This window comes from Halichoerus grypus, chromosome 11, assembly GCF_964656455.1.
Source record: "Halichoerus grypus chromosome 11, mHalGry1.hap1.1, whole genome shotgun sequence".
Lineage (NCBI taxonomy): Eukaryota > Metazoa > Chordata > Mammalia > Carnivora > Phocidae > Halichoerus > Halichoerus grypus.
The window spans coordinates 43,931,693-43,955,610 of record NC_135722.1 but is presented as its reverse complement, the minus strand read 5'-3'; the positions used below and the strand labels follow the sequence as shown (position 1 = coordinate 43,955,610).

Sequence of the window (23,918 nt, the reverse complement as noted above, 5' to 3'; positions counted from 1 at the left end):
TTTTTGTATCAGAAAATAAATGTTTTTTATTTTATATAATGTTTATTTTATATATTATGTATATAATGGGGGTGGTGTTCCAGATAGGGGGCAAAGCAAATGAAAAAGGCCTGGTGTGTACTTAGGCCATTATGGCTGGAGTGCAGAGAGGGAGGGAAATGTGGTCGGAGCAGAAGACAGGAAAAACTGGAGGGGAGGGTCATGTAGGGCCCAAGGCCATGATAAGGTCTGATTTTGAGCTCTGTGTGCTCACTAGACACTAAACACTAGAGGTTGTGAGCTGGGAGTAAATGATCTGACTTTAGAAGGCCCTTTCTGCTCTTTTGGGGGAGGGGAAAAGGGTTGAAGGAGGGCTCCCCACTCCCTCCAAACCCTCTTTCTGGTCCAGACCTTAGTGTGCCATTTCTTCTGTCTCCGCATCCTTGGCCTTGGGTTTCCAGTCGTGAGCCTTCTTCTAGAGGGGTCTTTCTTACCAGAGTCTCCAGTTTGTCCCTCCAGCAAGCTTCTGCAGTCGTCACAAGCAATCTTGAAACAATCCAGCTCTTGTGGTCTCTGTTGTATTTTTTCCCTGGTCCCAGCCAGCCAGTCTCTGAGGCTTGGGAATACCAGCCCTATCTTGCTCAGGGGTTCTTACATGTCCTAGTGGAGGAAGGGACATGTTAATCCTCTACCACCTAGCACCCCTACAAGCCCCGGATGAGTGGATATCTAGGCTTGTGATTTCAAGCGTGCACTCTGGGGTAACAGGTTAGCTCCCACTCTAGTTCTGTGACCCTAGACAAGTCCTATCAGCTTCCCAAACTCCAGTTTTCTCAGCTGCCAGACGGCGATGAGTATGATGAGGATGCCTAACTCAGGGTTTCTGTAGGAATGAATTGAGATGCGTTTCTTACAAAGGGCTCGGCACAGCTCTTGCACGTCGTAAGCAGGTAGTAAGCGCGGGCTCTGATTTTTATTACTGCTGTTATGAACACTCTGATCACTGTTGCTCTTCCCAGTATGGGAGGTACAGGCACCAAACAAAGGCGGGACTGAGCGGAGCTGGTGCTGTTGATTTGGCACTTTGTCATCTGCAGAGGGAGGAATCCTGTTCTCCCCTGCCGGAGGGAGCTGGGCGGGGGCTGACACGCATGCCCTGACTTTAGGGAACTCCTGCCTGGGTGGGGAGATACCATGAGGTATCCACAGCACCCGGTGGCAGGAAGCACAGCCCTGAGCGTCGCACTTAGAACTTCAGACCAGGGGTCCAATACCAGCGAACTCACAAGGCCGAGGGGCAGAATGTGTGCAAATGAAACTGTCCGTGAAAACCCAGCCCCTGTGGCCACTGGGTACAGTTGCTCCTCGGAGCACTGGCTCAAGCTGGAAGGGAAGGACAGGGAGGAATGGAATGTTTCTCAGAGGGATTTGTATTCTTTTTTTGAGAGCAGGCAGGGAGAACAGGATATCTTTTTCCTTTTCCTTTGTGTAAATTTCTGAAGTCAGTAAGTGGTGTTAATTGTTACTCAGGAATAACTGGGGGTGACCCAGATACAGGAGAGGCGGGAGCGGACCAGGGCCCTGTCCAGTCCTAGGAGATTTCGCTCCCTGCCCAGAGTGGCCCTTGAAATCCCCAGGAAGAGCCCCTGTCTGCTCACCCGGCCTCAGAGACTCCTCCCCGGCTAGAAACTTCAGTGGCTGCGTCTCTCCACTTGGTGCTGCCCCATGGGGTGGGGATATGAGGCCGGCCCCTGCCGTACGCCCCCCGTACTAGCATGTGGGTGGCACCTACGATCGGGATAAGCCTCCGTCCTGGGATTCTGAGATGAGCTGTTTGCAGTCGTGGTAACCCACTAGCAGTCAGGGCCTTCCTGCCTGGCTTCAGATGAGCAGCTCGTCCGAAGAGCCCATGATGCTGGGAAGCCACACTGGGAACCAGAGCGCTGCCCTGGGGAGCCGGCCTGTAGCTCAGCATGCAGCTCAGCATTCTAGCAGGGAGATGACACCATGCGCGACCTCACAGGGCTCGGCTCGCTGCCAGGGCTGCCTGCGCCCCGGAGGCACTGGAGGAGGCTTGCACGGCCCGTGGCCGAACCCTCACGGCCATGGCACCTGCCGAAGTGGCTTCCTGGACATGCACGAGCTCTAGCTCCGTCTGGCCTGTAAATGTCCACCCCAGGGCAGCACAAGAGGCTCGGCCCAGACGTCGGCTTAGGCCCTCTGTGCAGTGGCCCCGTGCACCCAGCCTGCAGCCCAGCTCCGTTCCGCAGGCCGAGACGTGCCCCGGGCCGGGAAGCACTTCTCCCCGATGGCACCCCGGAGGTCTGCTTTACTGTCCATCAGACACGCAGTTCAGAGCACATGCCTGGGACCCACATGGCTTCCATTTGTATCCAGACTTGACCACTTCCTCATCATGGGGCCGACCTGAATTTCTTACTCTCTTTTGCCCCTGTTTTTTTGCTCAAAAACGGGGATAATAAGGGCACCCAGAGCAGGCAGCTGAACTTCTCCTGGTCCTCAGCTCGCTCATTTACAAAGCGGAGGTGATGATGACGCTGACTGCAGAGGGCCATGGGCAGGACGCGATACATGATGTGACTGGGATGGTGCCTGGCACCTAGAAAGTTCTGGGCATGATACAGTTTACATACTATAATCCTCCTCTTCAACAAGGTGCTGAGCGCCGGGCCGGCCCGCTAGCGGACGGCAGGCCTTGGTCTGCCCGCTGCCTGCAGGTGCTGGCTCTCTGCACCCCGCCCCCCAGGGACGTCTGCACACACGGCTCCCCAGGAAACTGGAGGCAGAGTTGAGGAGCGGAAATCAAGTCTCCAGACCGCTAACCCCTGGCTTAGCCCCTGGTCCCCTTGGGGTTTCCCTCTGGGGACCGAATACCTTTCACATTCTTGGCACAGTCCCAGGACACCCACCCACTTGTGGATTGGAATCTGCACCAGGTCATCAAGAAGTGGGGAGCGCTTGTGGGGCTCCTCCTGGGTGGCGCAAGAGCCCTGCGTGACCGAGGCTGCCCCAGCCGCGGGCCTGACCCACCATCTGTGCCTTTGACTGTGGGCTAGTCCTCTTGTCCCCTCTTCCCACCCCTTGATATTTCCATGTGGTGTTTGTCTCTCCATGAACGCAGAGGCCTGAGCACCGCCAAGCTTATCTATACACTGGACTTCCTGCTGGTGTTGGATCTGCCCCACTCCCCACTGGGTCATAAATTTATGTCGCCTGAGCACACTGATCTGCTGACGTCCGTGATGCTGGTGGCCTTGGCAGACTCCAGCTCCCCCCACTTCTGGGTGGGAAATGCAGACATAAACCCTGGCTGACATGAGCTGAACATCCCAGTGACTGACGGAGAGCCAGAACTGGGTGGGCGGGGAGGGTGTGGGAAGTTCATTCATCCATCAGCTGTTTACTGAGGCCTCCCGTGTGCCGGGCCAGGTACTGGGCTCTGAGCATACGGAAGTGCAGAGGACACGGGGACAGCTTTTGAGGATCACTCCCGCTGGCCTGGGAAACAGATGTGGGTTATTATAACATGCAGAGCTGAGTTCTGGGGTAGCATTAAGGACAGAACCTGTGGACGGAATGTACAGTGTAATTTGGGGCTCAAGGAAGGCCTCCAGGCTGAGTTTTTTTTTTTTTTTAATTTTTTATTGTTATGTTAATCCCCATACATTACATCATTAGTTTTAGATATAGTGTTCCATGATTCATTGTTTGTGCATAACACCTAGTGCTCCATGCAGAATGTGCCCTCCTCAATACCCATCACCAGGCTAACCCATCCTCCCACCCCCTCCCCTCTAGAACCCTCAGTTTGTTTTTCAGAGTCCATTGTCTCTCATGGTTCTTCTACCCCTCCGATTTCCCCCCCTTCATTCTTCCCCTCCTGCTACATTCTTCTTCTTCTTTTTTTCCTTCTTAACATATATTGCATTATTTGTTTCAGAGGTACAGATCTGAGATTCAACAGTCTTGCACAATTCACAGCGCTTACCAGAACACATACCCTCCCCAGTGTCCATCACCCAGTCACCCCATCCCTCCCACCCCACCCCCCACTCCAGCAACCCTCAGTTTGTTTCCTGAGATTAAGAATTCCTCATATCAGTGAGGTCATATGATACATGTCTTTCTCTGTTTGACTTATTTCGCTCAGCATAATACCCTCCAGTTCCATCCACGTCGTTGCAAATGGCAAGATCTTATTCCTTTTGATGGCTGCATAATATTCCATTGTATATATATACCACATCTTTATCCATTCATCTGTTGATGGACATCTTGGCTCTTTCCACAGTTTGGCTATTGTGGACATTGCTGCTATAAACATCGGGGTGCACGTTCCAGGCTGAGTTTTAATGAAAAGTTTTCTTTCCTTGACAACAAATCCTCAGCAGTGAGAGCCCAGACGGGTGTGGGAAATGAGGAGAGTTTTTTCAGGTTGAGTTACCACAACCCTTTGCACCTGTGGTCTGTTTGCACCGAGCCCACCATCCAGAGCATCACCTGTGGGCACACTGGGGGCAGCCGCCTTCTCTCCTGTTCTCTGCCCAGGCCCCTGGCAGCTGTAGTTTTTGGCATCTGCTCAGAATTCTGAGTTCCCAGGTTAATCATAACAAGTGTGTTCTGAGAGGAGCTGGCCTGGCCCCTGCCAACAAGCCTGTCTTGATAACATCTGCACCGAATTTTCTCCCTTTATATAATTAGGTATTTGCTTTGACTTGAGATTAGAGTGTGACTGGCGTCTCTGAAATTTCAGGCCCAGAGTATGTGCTGGGGCCCATAGTGGTGGGAAAACTGAGCTTTCACCAGTGGGGTTTCAGGTTCAGCTGGGAGGGTGGGGAACAGTGCGCTGGCTACTGTCAGCATGAAAACTGCCCTGCAGCCTCCCAACGGGTGGGAAAGGGAGCTCCTGCCTTGCTCCGGGAGCAGTGCGGGGTCAGGCCTGGTGGACAGAAGGATGCAGGACAGCTCCCCCTCCTTCTCTTCCTGCCCTTCTTCCCCCAACATCCTCCCACCCCCGCACCATCCCTGGCCCTGGAGTGACAGGACTCAGCAAACAGGAAAAGATGCACTAACTGCAAAGAAATGCACTGAATCCAGGCTTAACCCCAAAGGCAACCTCAGAGTGTCAGGGCTTGGAATCTTCCTTTGAAATGCCCGTCATGGTCTGGCTATGTCAAGCCAGAGGAGCTGTTTGGGGTGTGAGATAAGGAGTGGTCCTCCCCTGTCTGCTCCAACCAGAAAGGAGGCAAAAGGATTTGCATACCCGCTCCCCGACTCTGGAGTGAGCTGTATCTCAGCAGTGACTTCATTTCCCCTAATGGGGTTTCCACAAACTCCCTGGAAGGTTCCAGCCAGTAAGCCACACTGATTGTGGTGTGGGAGTTTCTGATATGCTTGTTTGTACTTTCCCTTGGAGACCACAGAGGCCCCAGAGGAGTGATAACTGGATGATGGAATATTTGCTAGGGGAAGGGAAATGCATTTTTTAAAGATAAGGTTTGATCCTGAGCAGAGGGGAAGTTCCCAGATGCCTCTGCAATGTTGAACAGTGTGGTGTGGGTACAGGTCTCCTTCCCTGTTGCCTTGCTCGGGTATCCTCAGGGATCTAGACCCCGCCCCAGGGGGACTCTGGCCTCTTGAAGGTGCTGCAGGGGCTGCCTGGGGGTAGGGCGGGTGCGGCACAGGGGTCTCTGACTCTCTCAGCCAGAACACTGCTGTTTCCCTCTGTCTTTACACGGTGCTGGTGACTTCGTTTAAATAGAAGGGCTTTGCTCAGAACAACTGGTTAGGTCATTCCATGCTGTCCCTTCTCTCCTAATAGGGCTGTAGCTTCCTTGGGGAAGGACCCTTGTCCTTCTTCAGACTTAGTGTGGGACCTGTATAGAATCCGGTTTTGTCGCCTCTGCTCCCCATGGCCCCAGTGTCTGCAGGACCAAGGTCATACTCCTTCACTTGGTGTTTAGGACCTTCAGCATCTGGCTCCAGACTGAATCTCATCTCTTTCCTCTCCTTCCTTTCCCTTCTCCCAAAGTATCCTCCTCTCCATCCACCTGGAACTTCTTTCTTTTTGAATGGGTGAGCCCTCTGCTGAAATGTTCTTTCTTCTTTTTATTCCTGTCAGAAGTAGGACAGAAGTAATAGTACAGCATGACAGGCCCTGGAGTAAGACCACCTGGGTCTGCATCCTGGTTCTGTCCCTCTGGATCTGGGAAACCAGGGGCCCATTACCTAGCTATGTTGTGCCTCAGTTTTCCCATCTGTGAAATGAGGATAACAATAGTTTCTTCCTCTCCTATGTGTTGTGAGGACTAAGAGCTAAAACACATGGCGCACATGAACTGAGTGTCGGGCATGTAGTAAGTGTTCAACAGGTGCAGACTCTGGTGATGGTGAGGGTGAGGATGAGGATGGTGGAGATGGTGAGGGTGAGGATGAGGATGAGGACGGTGGTGATGGTGAGGATGAGGATGGTGGTGGTGGTGATGGTGAGGATGGTGGTGATGGTGATCATTGTTAAAGACCTGCTCTGTGAAGTCTTTTCCAGGTTATCAGGAGGGTCAGCGTTTCCTCGCCTGTGCCCCTAATAGAACCAACCACAAAGAGTTCTGGTTTCTTATCACACAAGTCTGAGTTTGCCACTAGACAGAGAGTCCCTAGAAGACAGGCACTGGGTCTCAGTGACAAGAATGAGAGCATCTACACTAGTGTGTACCAAACTCCATAACATGTGCTTTTTCTTCTCATACAAGTAGTTTATAAAGATATAGTTCACATACCACATACCACATACCACATATTCACATACCACCCTTTTAAAGTATAGAATTCAGTGGTTTTAATATATTCACAAAGTTGTGCAACCACCACAACTACTGGATTCTAAAATATCGCCATAAAAAGAAACCTTTCCCACTCCCCTCCCCCCTCCCCTGGCAACCACTAATCTACTTTCTGTCTCCATGAATTTGCCTATTCTGGACATTTTATGTAAATGGAATCATACCCTCGATGTCCCTTTGTGTCTGGTGTCTTTCATTTAGCATGACGTTTTCAAGGTTCATCTATACCTCAGTACTTCATTCCTTTTTAGAGTTGAATAATCCATTGTATGGATATACCACATTTTGTGTGTTCATCAATTAATGGACATTTCAGTTGTTTCTATTTTTCTTGGCTATAATGAATAATGCTGCCATGCACATTCATGTGCACGTCTCTGTGTGGACATATGTTTTCATTTCTCTTGGGCTTATGCATAGGAATACAATTGCTGGCTCACATGGCAACTCTATGTTTAGCTTTTTGAGGAACTGCCAAACTGTTCCAAAACATCTGTACCATTTTACATGGGTTCCAATTTCTCCACATCTCTGCCAACACTTATTTTTGTCTGTCTTTTTGATTATAGTCACCCTAGTGGTTATGAAGTGGTATCTCATTGTGGCTTTGATTTGCATTTCCTTGATGGCCAATGATGCTGAGCATCTTTTCATGTGCTTTTTGGCCACTTGTATATCTTATTTGAAAAAAGTTTTATTCAGGTTATCTGCCTGTTCCTTAATTGTGTTGCCTTTTTTTATTATTAAGTTGTTAAATTCTTTGCATATTTTGGATACTAGTCCCTTATCCAATTTATGATTTGCAGCTATTTTCTCCCATCTGTGGGCTATCTTTTCACTTTCTTATGGTGGCCTTTGAAGCACAAAAGATTTTAGGAATGAAGTCCAATTTCTCTCCTTTTCCTTTTGTTGCTTGTGCTTTTGGTATCACATCTAAGAAACCATTGCCTAATCTAAGGTCACGGTGATGCACCATAAGCTTTTTAAAAGCAGTCTTATTTTCGATAATTCTATGAGGAAAGAGTAGTAGACCCATTCACAGATGAGGAAGCTAAGAGGTCAAATGCCAGAGCTGGGGTTTCAGCCCAGGTTAGTCTGGCTCAGAACCTCAAGTGTATCTTTCTGTGCCTCCCCCCAGTCCCTGTACCTCTGCATCCCTCCCAGGGTTTGGCCCGGTGCCTGGTTAGGCCCACAGGTAAGGTACCTTGGGTGGATGAGTGGCAGATCCTAACAGGTGCTTGATTTGTACTCGCTGGTTGATTTGAGGGGACCCGTTAGCTGTTGACGAGGGGTCCACAGTGCTAGAGGTCACTGAATGTCTCTCTCCTCTCTGGCCTCTGCAGTGTCTCATCATTGGGGGAGGACCATGTGGTTTGCGCACTGCCATTGAACTTGCCTACCTGGGGGCCAAAGTGGTTGTGGTGGAGAAGAGGGACACCTTCTCCAGGAACAATGTGCTGCATCTCTGGCCTTTCACCATCCATGACCTGCGGGGCCTCGGAGCCAAGAAGTTCTATGGAAAGTTCTGCGCTGGCTCCATCGACCACATCAGTGAGTAGAGCCAATGATGGCACCCCGTTCAGGGACGGGGCTGACCCTGGGTGGGGCACATCGCTCCACACTGAGGAGTTTCCAGGATGTTCCAGCTTACATGTCCCTGGGGGATCCATACATTCAGCTGGCAGACATTTCGTGAAGGGCCTGCTTTGTGCCTTACGCTGGCTCTGTGCTGCGTAGGCCCAGGGAAGCACCATGAGGTCGGGGCCTGCGGTGTGCCTTGTTCCCCAGAGTGTCTCCAGGGCATAGAAGAGCGCTCGACACATGGTAGGTGCTCAGTCAACTTCTGTTGGATGAATGGATGAAATATGGGAAATAGAATCAGAGGTGGGTAGCACGGTCTGCCCTCTCAGACGGCTCACCGAGATTTTGTCAGGAATAAACTGCGCGTTAACAGAGTGGTCAGACTTGCTGGAGGAGTTCCGATGAGGGAGGCACACAAAACCATGGAATGGGCCAGGGTGTCGAGTGCCTCTTGGACGTTGTGCTGCCAGTTCTGGGGGAAACCGAGGTTTTAGAACAGAGGAATGACACAATTGACAGGCCCTGTACCAAGTTTCCTTGAGTTCTAAAAAGAGAGAGGGCATCATGACAGGGGTTCACCCAGACAAGGAGTGGGGAGCAGAAAACATGGATTTCAGGCCCTGGGCCAGCCCTGCACGCCGAGTACGCTCCGGGGAGCACCGAGGCCCTTCTGCTCTGTGTTACTCCAGCCTGGGTCTCCAGGCAAGATCTGTGCAGACAGGCTGTGGGAGAACAGACTTCCCTCTCGGGCTGAGCAGGGAGGAGGTCTTTAGCCATTTCGTATAGAAAACTGTGTCCCATAAAAGTCAGGGAGGTTAACACTGTGGGGAGAGTTCAAGGGCTTGGACAAATCTGGGCCCCAAATCTGTCTTGCCCATTTGCTGTGGGAGTTGGGTCAAATTCCTTACCTTCTGCAGGCCCCAAGTTTTTTCTCCCGTACATGGGATGAATGCCTGCCTCCCAGGACCGCTGAGAGAATCAAGTGAGGTCAAGTTTGTGATGTGCTTATCACTGTGCCTGGCAGGTAGTAGGTACTCGGGAAATGTTTTGCATCCATTGGTATGCAGTGGGCAAGAGGCAGCAGGGTCCCCAGCTTCAGATGTCAGAGCTGCAGTCTCCCAACCTGTGGGTGGGAGGACAGCCCTGTGAGCCGTGTTCTCATGCAGACAGGAACCACGGGAAAGGGTGTGGGGCTCAGAGGAATGACTGGAGAAGGTGGGCAGCCACATAGGATGTAATTTAGTCATGGGTACAGGGGAACCTATCAGCAGTGGCCCCAGATTTTATTCCCACTCTGGCATGAGAAAATTCCAGGAGTCCGTTGGAAAGAAATTTGGGTTTGCCCAGAAGGCTGCAGTGTCAGCTTTTGGGATATTCTCTACCACCCACAGAAAAATGTATGTTAGTGCCCAATTCGGAACTACAACATTGAGCACCACTTTCCCATCAGGCGCTCCTGAGAGGCAGAGCTGGGCACCAGAGCACCACCCCCATCTGTTGGGCTGCCTTCCCTGCTGGCTGGGAGCCCCTCTCTGCCCCCACTGATGGGGCTCCCATTTAACCCCTAGTTCTCAGAAAAATCCCGATGTGCAGAAACACTGGCAAGAGTCTGGATCTGAGATTCTGACATTCAGGGCGCTCGTTGTCAAGAGCAGTTCCATAGCCTGTGGGAAGGGAGACAGGGAGAATTTATTGAACACCTCCCGTGTGCTGGAACAAGATCAATTAGGAACCTTGAAATGATGAGGAGAGGCCAGGCCGCTGCCTATGCCTGTTTCCAGGCATGAGGTGCACTGGCTTCTTTAAGCCCCAGCTGACTGGCTTCGTTTCAGACCAACCCTGGTCTGCAGCCCAGGCTTTGCCCTCGCCCCCCAGCACGTCTCAGCAGTTCCCAACTGTCCCATGTCAGCATCCACCTCCAGTTCCCACGCGGCTGCTCCAAACCTCCACCACAGCCTCCTCCTTCTGAGCAGATGGCCTTCCTCCTGTGCTCTGGGGAGGAGAAGCCACTGGGGGGCACTCCCAGCCCCAGCCCCTCTCCATCCTCCTGCACTGGCCTCCACCTGAGTACCTGTTCCCTCCCCTCGCCCCATGTCTGAGGCTCAGCTCCACTCTGCTCCCTCCCGGGTTCCTGCCCCTTACCTCACTGCCCCTCTACCCTCTCTTATTTCCTTTACTTTTTCCTATTTCAAAGCATTTGCTGTAGAAAGAGGGGGTGTAGACTTGGTCTGTGTGTCCCATTCATGCCCCCTTCCATTGCAATCTGACTTCTTCCCCACCCCCTGTGAAGGAGATTTTCACTGAGATTGCCACCCCCAGAAGCCTCCTAACTCCCAAGTGCCCCGGCCTCTTGCAGTTGTCATAATCCCTAATCTGTCCATGGGATTTGGTGCTCTGTTGGCTTCCGGGACCGCAGCTCAGGCCCTGTTCTGTCACTCCCCTGCCCCCTGACCACCGTGGCCTGCCCTGGTCTGTCCACCTGCGTTTCCTCCACTAGAGTGAGTTCCATGTCTCTGTGTGTACCATGGCACCTGGCCCATTGTAGATGCTCAATACATGTTAAGTGAACAAAGCCCACAAAATACAGAGGGACCCACAGAAAGTTTCTCACTCTACAGAAAAATATTTGGAGGCATGCCCATGTGTGCTGAATGGCTGGGGACGAGGTAGAGAAACGAGGTGGTGACACTCATCAGGGGAGTTTAGGGAGTGGGTACAAGGTGAATTCCCATAAGTCCAGCTCTGTGGAGAGAATTTCCCGCCTGACGCTGACCCTGGATGGCTAAGAGCTTAGGCTCAGTCCTTCACAAAATGACCCATTTCATCACTGACTTTACTTATGGCCATTACTCTCTAGGTCTACTCCTCTTTCTGTCTTTACCTTGTCAGACCTCTAGCCCGTCTCAGGGAGGAGGCAGGAAAGGGAGAGCCTCCATCATGATAGCATTTTCTAAAAGCTAGAGCACAGTCTTGGAATCAGGCAGATCTGGGTCCACATTCTAGTTTTGCTGCTGTATGACCTTGAGCAAGTCACTTCACCTCACTTCACCTCAATTTCTCATCTGTGAAATGGGAATAATTATCCCGCAGGGTCATGGTGAGGGTTAAACGAGAAAACACTGAGTAGCTGGCACATAATTAGTTCTCAGTCGTGATCATTGCTGGGACATTGCTCTGCTCAGAGACCACTGAGCAGCGATTATAGAGTACTATATAGCATACAGGAGGACTCAAGCATTGCTACTGATAATTCTTCTCTTTCCCCCTTCCTTTCTAACAGGCATTCGTCAGTTGCAGCTCATCCTATTCAAGGTGGCCTTGATGCTGGGAGTTGAAATCCATGTGAACGTGGAGTTTGTAAAGGTTCTAGAGCCTCCTGAAGATCAAGAAAATCAAAGTACAGTATAATCTTCCTCTTTTGTCTAGAAATCAGAAATTGCAAAATGGAAATTGCATTCGCAGCTCTCAGAGAATGTTCCTGTAAGAGTTATTCTTGTCGGGAGCTGTTGGGCATAATTCCTTCAGAGGATGTGTTACCTTTCCTGACCAACGCTGTCACTTTAGGTTTGCTCTTCTCCTCCCAGGGGATTTATTAAGTCATTAAACCTATAATTTGGTTACCCTGTCGGGAGGTGGTACTTTGACAAACAAAGTAATAGGTAATTAGGATAGAAGACGTAGATTCGGTCGTTTGATGAAGTTCATTCCTATGCTCTCCAGGCTGCGTGGGAACACACACGGACATGTGGCTACACTTGTTGTACCCACGTGATATTTTAAAACCCAGTTAAAAAAAAAAGTGAAGCTTCTAGAGCAAATACGAAATAAGTGCTCATGATATTATTTGGTATATAATATTCTGAAGCCTTACGGAAGCATAATTTACAAACCACAAAATACACCCGTGGTGGGTATGTCGTCTTCTTCAGTCACGTTGGTCTTTTTCCTTTTAGTATGTTTATGTAAATGCTGAAGTCATACACACAGTGGTCAGAGTTTGTTCATGATGCCTCTGCAGCTTATTTCTTATCGAAAGCTGCTGCTGCCTGGGCAGGGCTTGTGGTTTGGGCAGCTTCGTGTCGGAGACCTCAGAGTTTCGCGGGCTCGTTACGACTCTGACCTCTCCTGTCCTCCGCCCAGAATATTTCAGAATGGAGGAGAGGCCTTCCGTGGCTTTTGTAGCAGGACAGCATCTGTTAGTGAACTTCCAGAGATGCGTGTGCCCTTCGCCTTTCTCAGACCCAATTCTGGGTGACCAGCAAGGTGTTACCTGGAAATGTTCTCATCGAAGGCTGTGTGCTGCCCATCAGAACATTTCGAGCATAATGAAGTGGGAAGCCAAACTGGTTTCATGACACCCAGCACGTCCTTCGGGTCTGGTTGGTAATAGGAGGGCAAGGAGGAATAGAGAGGACTATGAAGAGAACATGGTAGAATACACTGAGACAAACAGGGTTCAAGTGAGACTGGCCTGAGAATCATTGAGGATAGACTCCCAGCCTTTAGAGAAACCAGTTAAATCAGGCATGGGGTGGGCGCTGCTGGTTTACCTTGTCCTGGATTGAACTGCTATTAAAGCCAGAAGGACTCCAGATGAGAGTGTGCTTTAGGGTAACTCTGGATCTTCCCTCGGCAGCTCTGCCTGCGGTGCCTCTACCTAGTGATATTATCCCCTTTTTCCCCGGCCAACACTGAAGGGACCTCCCACCTTTCTCTGCCAACTCAAATCATTTTTCTGTTCTGGCAGAGATCGGCTGGCGGGCAGAATTTCTCCCTGCGGACCACTCTCTGTCGGACTTTGAGTTTGATGTCATCATTGGCGCCGACGGCCGCAGGAACACGCTGGAAGGTGAAGGCTCTTATTCCTGGAGCTGAGGGGGGGGCACGGGAGTTGGGGGGGGCTGCAGAATGGGGGCAAGAGAGCAGGTGCCAAAGCTGGATGGGGGCCTTGATAGAAGGGCAGACTGTCCTGCCGTGCCTGAGGCTGAACATTCAGAGGGCAAGCATTTCATGGTCTCTGAACGTCAGGCTTCCCATCTGTAAAATGTAGATAACAGAACCTCCTCAGAGCATTGTCATGAGGGCTAGGAAAGGACTTGTATGTAAAAATGCTTTATAAAGGTAAAGTGCCACGGAAATTGAAAGTCAACATGCATTTATTGAGCTCCTGTCAATGAATCCATGGTACTTAGCACTTTCCCACTTACTCCATCTAGCTAAGACAACCATTCTTAGACTCTCCGTGGCCTTCTTGTCCTGTCGCATGTAATACCCCAGCAGGAGGAGCCCGTCTCTTCCGTAACTTTTAAGCACACTCACTGCTGGGCAGTAAGATAAGCTTTTCCCAGACTGTCAAGGTGCAAAACCCTGCTTCTCTGAGTTCTGGAGTTGGAAGCATAACATGTTTTCTTGGAGTAAGATCTGGTCAGGTTGGGAGAAGAGCACCACTGCCAGAAATGTCTTCAATCCCCTAGCCCCTCCCCCGAAGATTAATTGACTCAGAGGTTGTACTAATTGGCGCTAACTGTATGAAGGCGAGACTGCAGATTATGGACAAAGTGGTCCCACATGGCCTCTCTCAGATTGGTGGCTATCTGCTCTTCAAGCTGGCCCCCCTCAAGGGCTGCAGGCTGCGGATTTCTGATGGGGAGGGCATGTCCTCTGAGGACAGAACACACTCCCGGAAAGAGGGCTGATGCTGGAGGATTTGGGAGGTGTGGGCTGCCTAGCTGGGCCCTACCCACCTGCTGTGCCACCAGGACCCTTTCCCCACTCTTGCGCCTCTCTCTTCTCCTCCATCCCTACACTCGCCCGACCCCTGCAATCAATAACCCATATCTGACAAAGACTTTTTAAGCTGTTAACCTGGATGTTGTGCTGTTGGAATTTATGGGGCCATTTTGGTGGTTGGGTAAAATTGTAAGTCTGAATATTTGCCAATCCACACTTTGCCTGAGTATAGTTAGGCATATCATGGGCAGGAAAAGAAACTGTGAGAAGGAGGAGAGCCATTTAGGCAGCTTAGCACCAAATAAGTAGACTAGAGCGGGAGTTTTTCTATACTGGCACTGTTGACATTTGGGGCCAGATCATTCTTTGTCCTGTGCACAATAGGATGCTTAGCGGCATCCCTGGCCTCTCCCCACTAGACACCAGTAGCGCCCCCCAAGTTGTAGCAACCAGAAATGTCTCCACACTTTGCCAAGATGCCCCCTGGGGGCCAAGGTCATTCCCAGTTAAGAAATACTAGACTAGACAACAATGGCCATTTCTGACCATTTCAGTAAAGTCTAATGAAGAATGACTTAAAGAGGAGGTATTGAGAAAAACCCCAAGGTTTCTAGTCAAAGGGAGTATTGACAGAGAAGTTTGGGAATCAGCATGAGGTTTGAGTATGCGGTGAGCAAATGTAGGGGGAGTTCCCAGAGGAGGCTGAAGACAAAGGCATGTCCAGAGGAGCCTGCCCTTGTGATGAGAGCCTTGAGTTAAGCAAAGTAAACAACAGTGTCTGGGGCAGAGGGAAGATTCAGGACTATGGGATAGCCAGATGCTAGAAAGGAAGGGGATTGGCAGAAGATGCTCCATTGAAGTGTGACCACCTGCTTGGGATCCTCTGTGTCACCACCATTAAAAATCAATTTTAATATAAACCATTAACTACTAGAAGAACCCCAAGGAATCATTGTATTAAATCAATTGCAAGTTATACTTTTGTCTACTCATTATATATTTACTGAGTGTGGACTAAGCGCCAATCACTGGAGACTAGAAATAGAAAATTTGTTAAAATCCCCATCCCACAGGAATTCAGTCTCATAATCCTACTTTTCAAAGGGAGGAAAACATGAACAATGCTGACAACCTAGTTTGAATCGTGTAAGTTCAAAGTGCACGTGTCATGGGTGTACCTAGCAACAGTGCCTAGCAAATCTTAGCAGGATGAGCCTGCTGGGAAAATCACTTTAGCCTTTTGTTTGTAGAAGCCTAACCAGAATAATTGGTCCTATAGATTTTAGGAAAGGAGAAAGTCCCCCTGACTGAGGCCTCTGGTGGTGTGTTTCTTCCTCAGGTACGAACCTTGGCATTTCCAAATGCCTGCCCCTGTTCTCCAGAGATGCAGAACTCTAGTTTCACTGGCCTGTGAGGCATCTGAGAACAGCTTCCTCCATAATCGTTCTCAGTTTTCACACCAAATGCAGAAGAAAGACTCCCTTTTTGCCTTTTTCCTCACGCAGGGTTCAGAAGGAAAGAATTCCGTGGGAAGTTGGCTATTGCCATTACCGCCAACTTCATAAACAGAAACAGCACAGCTGAGGCCAAGGTGGAGGAGATCAGTGGTGTGGCTTTCATCTTCAACCAGAAGTTTTTTCAGGACCTTAAAGAAGAAACAGGTGGGACTTTCACCTTTCTCCAAATCAGGCCATTGTCCGTGCTGGGCATTCCCAGCTCTTGGGATTGGGACACTCACTCTGATTAAGTGGAAGCAGGGACTTCTCCATAGGATAGAAATGGGCAGGGTTCCTTCAAGGATGAGAGAGCTTCTCGAGGGAAAGTTCTGGATGTTGTACCTGAAAATGGATAAAGATATATTTACTCAGCATTTAGTCAACATGCCCATTGTGTGCTTGTATTCAGTATCGTGGGATACAAAGTTGAGGTTGACATCGTCCCCTCCCCAAATGGCTCCTTGTCCAGTGATGGACACCCAGGTAAACCACCCTGATGCAGGGAGGTCGGTCTATGCCTGAGGCAGCGTGAGCTTTAGGGAGCCCTCTGAGGAGGGAATCAGTAACCCCAGGTTGGTCCCCGAAGAAGTGTAGGTGTTCTAGTTCAGTGTACCAGCTGTCCTTCCCCATAAGGGACATCCAGGGATGCCCAGGAAACATGTGCTCACCCCAGGGCATCAGTTGTCCCCTAGCCATGGGCCTTGAGTATCTTTCGAAGATACTCATTCATGTACTCAACAAATATTTATTGACTGCGTACTTGGTGCCAGATGCTGCTCAAGGGCCTGAGAAAGAGCAGTGGGCAAAACGAGACCCCTCTCTTGGAGCTTATATTCTATGGGGGGAGACTGTCAGTAAACAAATAACTAGCACGTCAGGCGGTCAAAAAGATGATGGAGAGAAGTAAAGCACGGTGAGGAGAAAGAGGGATGAAACCCCGCTGCCAATTAAGTAAATTCCAGATTTTTCTTTTAACCTGATTTTAAAATCTTATCTCTCCTTGAAAGGCAGTGTGAAAACAGTGTTAAATAAAAATTTGTTTAAAGATTTTATTTATTTTGAGAGAGAGAGTGTGAGTCAGGGGAGAAACAGAGGGGGAAGGAGAAGCTGAGGGAGAGGGAGAGAGAATCCTCAAGCAGACTCTGCACTGAGCCTGGAGCTGGACGTGGGGCTCGATCCCACGACCCTGAGATCATGACCTAACTTGAAACCAAGAGTCGGACGCTTAACCAACTGAGTCACTCAGGCGCCCCTAAAATTTTTATGCTAGAAATAAATCATCCACACTCACTGTCAACCTAGCACAGAAATAGTCCTCATTTCCATATACTGCTTTTCAGTAACCGTCCACCTGTACCCTCCCTTTTTACATGGCTCCAGCTCTTAGCAGAGCGCTAGTACTCTTTGTGATTCTGGTTTTCTCATTCGGCATCGCATTGTAAATATTGTCCATATTGCAGCCAAGTCCTCCGGATGGTCAGTTTTGCAGGCTGCAGAATAGCTCAGGAACTGGACGTTTGTCACTGCCCGAGTGTCTACATTGGAGGCTGGCAAACTGTGGTTGGAATGGCTGAAGGAAAAGCAAAAGAAGAATATTTTTTGACAAATCAAAAGTTATATAGAACTCAGGTTTCCGGGTCCATAAATGAAAGTTTATTGGAACACAGCCATGCCTGTTCATGCATGTCACTGCCCGTGAGTGGTTGTGGGCCTGGATGGCTTGCAAAGCCCGAAATACTTACTGTCTGGCCCTTTATGGCAAACGTGTGCTGGCCTCTGACTTAGACCTTTCAGTTACTTACCCTTACAGAGCAAACTGCTCCTGCTGGAATATTTCCATTTGGTTTTCTAGGAATGGGATTCCTTATGGAGCAGACTGTGCCGCTCTCTGGCCACGAGGACATGTGTTCATTGTGCGGCCCTCTGAGTTTCACCACGGTGGCATGATTTTATTAGAGTGTTTTCTTCCACCATGTTATGCTCTTCTGAATGATTTAAGAATTAGTTCAACCCTCCCTTCCTCTTAAAAACTGAGAAGATAAATACTTCAACAAATCACCAATTATGACAGGACATTGAGTGTGTTTTTCCAAATGTTTCAATGAGTTTCCTTTAAATTTCACTGGGATGGTCACCCTTGGCCATTGTTTCACTGTGCCCCTTACAAGGTGACAACGATGAATTTCCTCCCATTCTCTGGGGGGCCCTCTGCATTGATGGCTGTTTCCTATTTAACGGTAATAAAGGGGTTCCTATGGTTACCCAGGACGCCCTTATCAACTGCTGATAGGTTGTTGTGTCTGTTCCTTTCTCTCCCTTTGAGGAAGCTAAGCCAGTGGTTCTCGAACTGACACGTGCATCAGAATCCCCTGTAGGGCTCGTCAAAGTGCAGACTGATGGCCCTACGCTCAGAGTTTCTGATTTACTAGGTCCAGGGTGGGGTCCTGATCATTAGCATTTCTGGGTTCTCAGGTGATGCTGATGGTGCTGGCCAGGGGGGCCCCACTTTGAGAACCACTGAGCTAAGCTCTCATAGCATTTTTTTTTTTAATGCAGAAACCTAACCTATGAAGTGTTTTTGCAACTGCTGGAAAGTGCAAAGCTATACAACCCAGCCCTCTAAACTGAGTTGTTCCTACCAGGGCATCTGGGTTTCCCCACACGGGGGGGGATAGTAGAAACATCACTTAGCACAGTCTTGAAAGAATTCCCACAGCTCTTTGAATCTCTGGCCACATGGAGGGCATGGTGGATGGGACTTGGAATCAGACAAGCTGCGGTTCAAATCCTGGCTCTGTTGTTGCTTAGCTGCCATGCCCCGGACAGCTCTTGGCCCTTCTGCAGCACTTCGCTCTAGCTTGGAAATACTGGCCCACAATCCCTAAAGACTTTGAGGTTTTCTTTATTTTTTAAATGCTTTAATCATATTGCAATATATAAATATATCAAATCAACATGTCGTACACCTTAAACTGACACCATGTTATATGTCAATTACATCTTAATTTAAAAAAACACATAGTGTCTTTGGGGCACCTGGGTGGCTCGGTCGGTTAAACAGCCGACTCTTGATTTTGGCTCAGGTCATGATCTTAGGGTCCTGGGATCAAGCCCTGAGTCAGGCTCCGTGCTCAGAGAGGAGTCTGCTTGGGGATTCTCTCTCTCCCTTTGCCCCTCCCCCTGCTCACGTGCACGTGCGCTCTCTCTTTCTAAAATAAATAAATAAACCTTAAAAAAAAAAACACATAGTGTCTTTGTGGTACAATACAACCTAGCTGTGTGGAGTTGGGTAAATTCTAGCACTTAGTTTTATCTTTTCCAGCCTTGTATGTTTTAAAAACTTGCCTAATGTGAATACATGCAGGTAAGTAATGACACCTGTAATGCGGCGAGGCACTGAGACACTGAGGGAGTCAAACTGAGTCCATGCACGCTTCCCTTTGCAGGGATTGATCTTGAGAACATTGTTTACTACAAGGACTGCACCCACTATTTTGTCATGACCGCCAAGAAGCAGAGCCTGCTTGACAAAGGTGTCATCATTAATGTACGTATCTCTTGGCTGCGATGTCCTGTCTTTCCCTTTGTGACCTAGCAAGTGCAGGAGTAGGTGCTGTCCCGCAGGAAACTGAGCAAGGGGGTGGGGGGCAGGTGGGAAAGAACCACCACCCACCACTCTCCTCCTCCGTGCTGTTGTGTGAGTGTTGGATGAAGGAGCCCACACCACCACGCACAGACATGTTTCTGCAGAGAGCTGTGGGCTGGGCTGAGACCCTCACCCAGGTGTTCGTGTGAGCCTTTGCCCCCAGGAGACTGGCTGAGTCTTTTCCTTCCCCACGTCTCATTCAACCCTGCCCCTGTTTCGGGAAAGTCCCACGTCATTTGGAGGCCGATGGGGGCTCCTCGTCCTAGTGGGGCACTGAGACAACATTCGCTTGTGAATTTCCCTCTGTGGCCCTCTTGTCATGGGGTGGTGGGGAGCTCTCTGTTCTCGCAGTCAGAAAGGCTTCGCTTGAATCTTGGCTCAGTCGAAGATTAACTCAGGATTGTGACTAAGCTGCTCAGCTTTTCTGAACTTCAGTCTCCTTCTCTGGAGACTCCGAATAATGGTTTCTGTCTGAAAGGGTTGTTTGCAGAAGTAAACGAGAAAATGCATACAGAGCAACTGTCCCAGGGCCTGGCCCATATAGGGGGAGTTTACAGATTCCCTGCGTAACTTCTGTCTGGTTTGGACACCTGCTTTTTTGTCTTGCTGGCTTCCTGGCCTCTGTGTCCTGCCTTTGCATCTTCATGCTTCAACCGAGCACCAAGTTGGAAGAAAGCACATGGAGTTGGGGGCCCTGGGCTGGAAGCTTCTTTGGTCAGGTTTTCAACCCTTCCAGAACCTCTGTTCCTGCCCCGGCTGTTGCCTGGTGCCATCCGAGGTCAGCCTGCTCTCGGGGTGTCAGCCTGGAGCCCGGGCGGCATGGTGACCATTCACTGTTGCTTGTCGGAGAAGAATGTGCCTGTCCTCTTGCCACTTGTGCTGGCTGCTGGTCGGGTGACATGAGTAACCCAGCCGTCCCCTGGGCCTCCTCCATGTGGCTCAGGTCCTCGCTGAGAGCCCGAGCTACAGACAGGAGGCTGTGAATGGCGGGACGGGGGGTTGGAAGAAGCTGACTGAGCACAGCTAGCAGATGTGTGAGCAATGAGTTTCAGCGTCTGGTACTCCACGGCTGACGCGGTCTGGGGGAGGTGGGGGTGGTGGCCCCTTCTTTCCTCTGCTCCACAGGCACCCCTCTTGAAGTTGCCTCGTTCATCGGGAGGACTATGGCAGACAGTGAAGGACTGTTTGGGGTCCAGGGCTGCCAGCACAGTGGGCACCTCTGCAAAGGAGGGACCGAGGAGGCTTTTGTCAGTCCCCGACCCCACCCCCAGGGAGTTAGGCAGAGTTTGACGTGGGTTTCCTATTTCACTGGCTGAGTACTCCAGCCTCTGGGACACCAGGGCTCCCTCAGGGCATCCCAGGGCATTTGTCCAGGTCAAGACATGTTGCTCATGGTGACTCAGCTCTTGGGCAGTTGTCAAAGCCCCTCCATACTCCCATCTGTCTGTCACGGCACAGGTGGGCAAGTGTGACTCACTGTGAACCTGTCATGACTGTGGAAGAGCTGGGAGCAGATCCCGGGCTCGTGGGTGTCCTCACCAAGGCTTTTCTTTCCCTCACAGACTCTGGGGGCATCTTCTGAGCCAGTGCTGAGGGGCCTCTAGGTATAAGACAGGAATTCTCATCTCGAAATTACAGGCCCCAGGCCAGACAGGAGAGAGCTGGACGGCCATTTGGTTCAGGAGCTCTGGCCTCGAGTCTCCCCGTGTCCAGCCAAGCTCTGTAGCATTTGCATAGCTGGGAGCTGGTCCGTCTAACCCAAGCCTCTCAGATTAACATTCTTGTCGTGCTCCCAGGGGAATGGCATGTCCTCTCTCGCTTCCTCTCCCCACATGGGTCAGCATCTTCCTAGAGGCACACAGAGGTGCTGAGCAAATGTGTGTTGAGTGACTGACTGATCTGCTTCCCCATCTATTCCTGCTGACCTCTGGGCTTCTTTCCATGGCTGCTGAAGGGAGAGTGAAGTTTCTCCTCAGGAAACCATGCCTCTGGGCTCCCCGCTCTGTCCATCTTGTTCTCTGTCACAAAGGGAGGGCGGCCCATTACCCCGGGACCCTGCCTCTGCTGGGCCACATACATACAGGCTAGGGATCCTGGATGCAGCAGGCTTGGTGTCGGCACTGTGGGAGGGAGCACTCTGGCCAGGTGGGCAAGGCGAGCACACACCATAGCTGGTGTCCCGATGCTGAACCCGCCCTCACTGGCAGCCGTTGCCTGACCTTCTCTTCCGGTCTCCAGCCTTCTTCCTAGCGCAGTACGTGGGGCGACTCCTCTTCCTGTCTATTACAGCCACCTGGGCTATTCCTGCTGCTTCTCTCTCTACTGCCCCCCTCTCTGCCTAGGACACAGCCTCTCTTCGGTACCTGTGCCTGTGGAAAGTGGGCCCCACCCTCATTCTCCTGCCTCTGTCTTAATTTAGAACTCCCTTCTCCAGGCCTGCCATTCCCTCCTTCTCTCCCCTCCCTTGTCCTTGTTCTCACCCCATCCCCGTGGTCCTGCTTCTGTATCCACCCACTCCCCTGGAACCTCCTGCCTGACAAGGTCCCTCGGCTCCTCCCAGCAGCCCTGGACCACGTGGGCTCTCAGCCCAACACAGCCTGGGGCTCTGCTCCCTGTGCAGGTCCCCGCGTTCCTGTCTGGGCCACCAGCACCAGGGACCTTCACGGTGCAGTGCTCACACTCACTCGTCAGCCAGCCCACCTGCGGCATGCTTTGAAGAGGGGGTGTTTTCAAGACCACTCCATTCACCCTTCCCCGTCTCCTCTCCACACCTTTAAGGGAGGGAATTGGTCATGTGACTGTAGGAACAGGCGTGAGAAAGGACAAGTGAATGGCAGGAGCTCCAGCCTGAGCACCACCGGCTGACACACGGTTCCCGGGCCAATGCTGGGTGCGGTCTGGGTGATGTAGTTTGGTGTGAACATGTTAGAATTTCTGGAACATGATATTTGAAATCGTGGTTATTAGGAAAATTGACACAGTGGGTCACTCTGTTTGTAGATGTGGCTGCGCCTGCTAAGACCTTTGTAAATGCTCCTGGTGGTGCCTGGGTGGGTCCAGGAATGTACTGCACCAGACGCTGTGTTTTGTGCCGTCATGAATTATAGGGGACAGAAATTCCCATTCACTGAGCACTTCCACGTGCCAGGCATCAGGTTGGGTCATAAAGTCTATGATTTCCTTCGGTCCTCACTGTGTGAAGTGGATTTTGTTATTCCCATTTTACAAATGAGAAAATGGAAACTCAAAAAAGTTCAGTAATTTGCCCAAGTTTGCTCAGTGAACAGCAAAGGTGGAATCCAACCTCATGCTCTGGATAACCCCAAGGCCTGTGTTGGTCTTACACACTGGTTCCCACCCATGTCCCCGCCTCCCCTTGGGATCTGCACTTTCTGTGTCACGTTTTGGGAAAGATAGCCTTCTAGCTTCTTAGCCACATGATGAGCAGATTAGACTCTGGGAGACGTCCCGCAGGTCGCTGCGAGGGTCCCTCAGGGAGGGATATCCTGCTCCTCTAAGCCAGGGCCCTCCTCCTTCCAGCGGGGAGCGGACAGTTAACATTGTAAGAGCACAGCAGAGCCCCAAGCAGCCCTAGCCTCTCAAGAAAAGAGAGCTGATTCTGGAGAGAAGGTTTGCAAGCCCTGCCAAGCACCCATGTCTTTTCTGGTCTTGTTTGACCACTAAACACAGCATGTCTGGACCATGTTAGCTTAGCTTAGTCCACTAAGAAATCACTGTTCCTTACTTGCTCTCTTGTCTTTTAATTTTACTGAAAGTTATCACAAGAACCAGCCATGGGAAATATACTCCTGCATTTACCGCTAGACCATTATTGAGTAAGCTGGTCATTACAACACTATGTTCTCTACGTGAGACCGTTCTTTTAGAATTTAGTGCCGGGAAAAAAATTTCCTCCCCTAGGAATTTCTACGCTTCCTTCTTTCTGATAAGGAAAGCCCTGCCATAGATCACATTTCCCCTTTGCCTTGGATGCCAGGAAGCTCAAAGCCAAGCGTGAGGCCTAATCACAGCTCTGTTAACCCTGACAGATGACTGATTTGGTTCCTCCTGATTCCTTTGGCCCTGATTTTCTGTTTTGCTTAGCTTTGCTGTGCAAGCCCATTCCAGGTCCTTTTGCAAAGACGTGGGTATGAAGGCTTGCCCGTCCCGGGGGCGGATTCCCGCACCGTGCTCTCGTTCTGTCCCCAGGACTACATCGACACGGAGATGCTGCTGTGCGCAGAGAACGTGAACCAGGACAACCTGCTCTCCTATGCCCGTGAGGCCGCAGATTTCGCCACCAATTACCAGCTGCCATCGTTAGACTTTGCTCTGAACCACTACGGGCAGCCGGACGTGGCCATGTTCGACTTTACCTCCATGTACGCCTCCGAGAATGCGGCCTTGGTGCGCGAGCGCCAGTCACACCAGCTCCTCGTGGCCCTGGTGGGCGACAGCTTGCTCGAGGTAGCGCCTGCATTTGGGAACCCCGCCCGATTCCCAGTAGAAGACAGATGCCTCCATTTCTGGTGTGGCCAACGGCATCTGCTGTCGTGCAGCCAAGGGGAAGGACGGGCTCCCTGCCAGCAGGCCAGAGTCGGCCAAGCCCATCCTGGCTCCGGCTTG

The 23,918-nt window shown here is 50.7% G+C and overlaps 1 protein-coding gene across 6 annotated transcripts in view; it reads left to right on the top strand.

Moving 5' to 3' along the window:
* MICAL2 (microtubule associated monooxygenase, calponin and LIM domain containing 2) overlaps positions 1-23,918 on the top strand; it is a 210,427-nt gene that overhangs the window by 74,704 nt on the left and 111,805 nt on the right. For all 6 annotated transcript variants that reach the window (XR_013442425.1, XR_013442423.1, XR_013442424.1 and 3 more), the window contains exons 3-8: positions 8,183-8,390; positions 11,701-11,817; positions 13,168-13,269; positions 15,656-15,811; positions 19,093-19,193; positions 23,502-23,759. Coding sequence is in view for 3 of the 6 variants with exons in the window: in XM_078058397.1 (XP_077914523.1) it covers positions 8,183-8,390; positions 11,701-11,817; positions 13,168-13,269; positions 15,656-15,811; positions 19,093-19,193; positions 23,502-23,759 (942 nt within the window). In the remaining 3 variants the exon portion in view is untranslated. The remainder of the gene's footprint in view (positions 1-8,182; positions 8,391-11,700; positions 11,818-13,167; positions 13,270-15,655; positions 15,812-19,092; positions 19,194-23,501; positions 23,760-23,918) is intronic.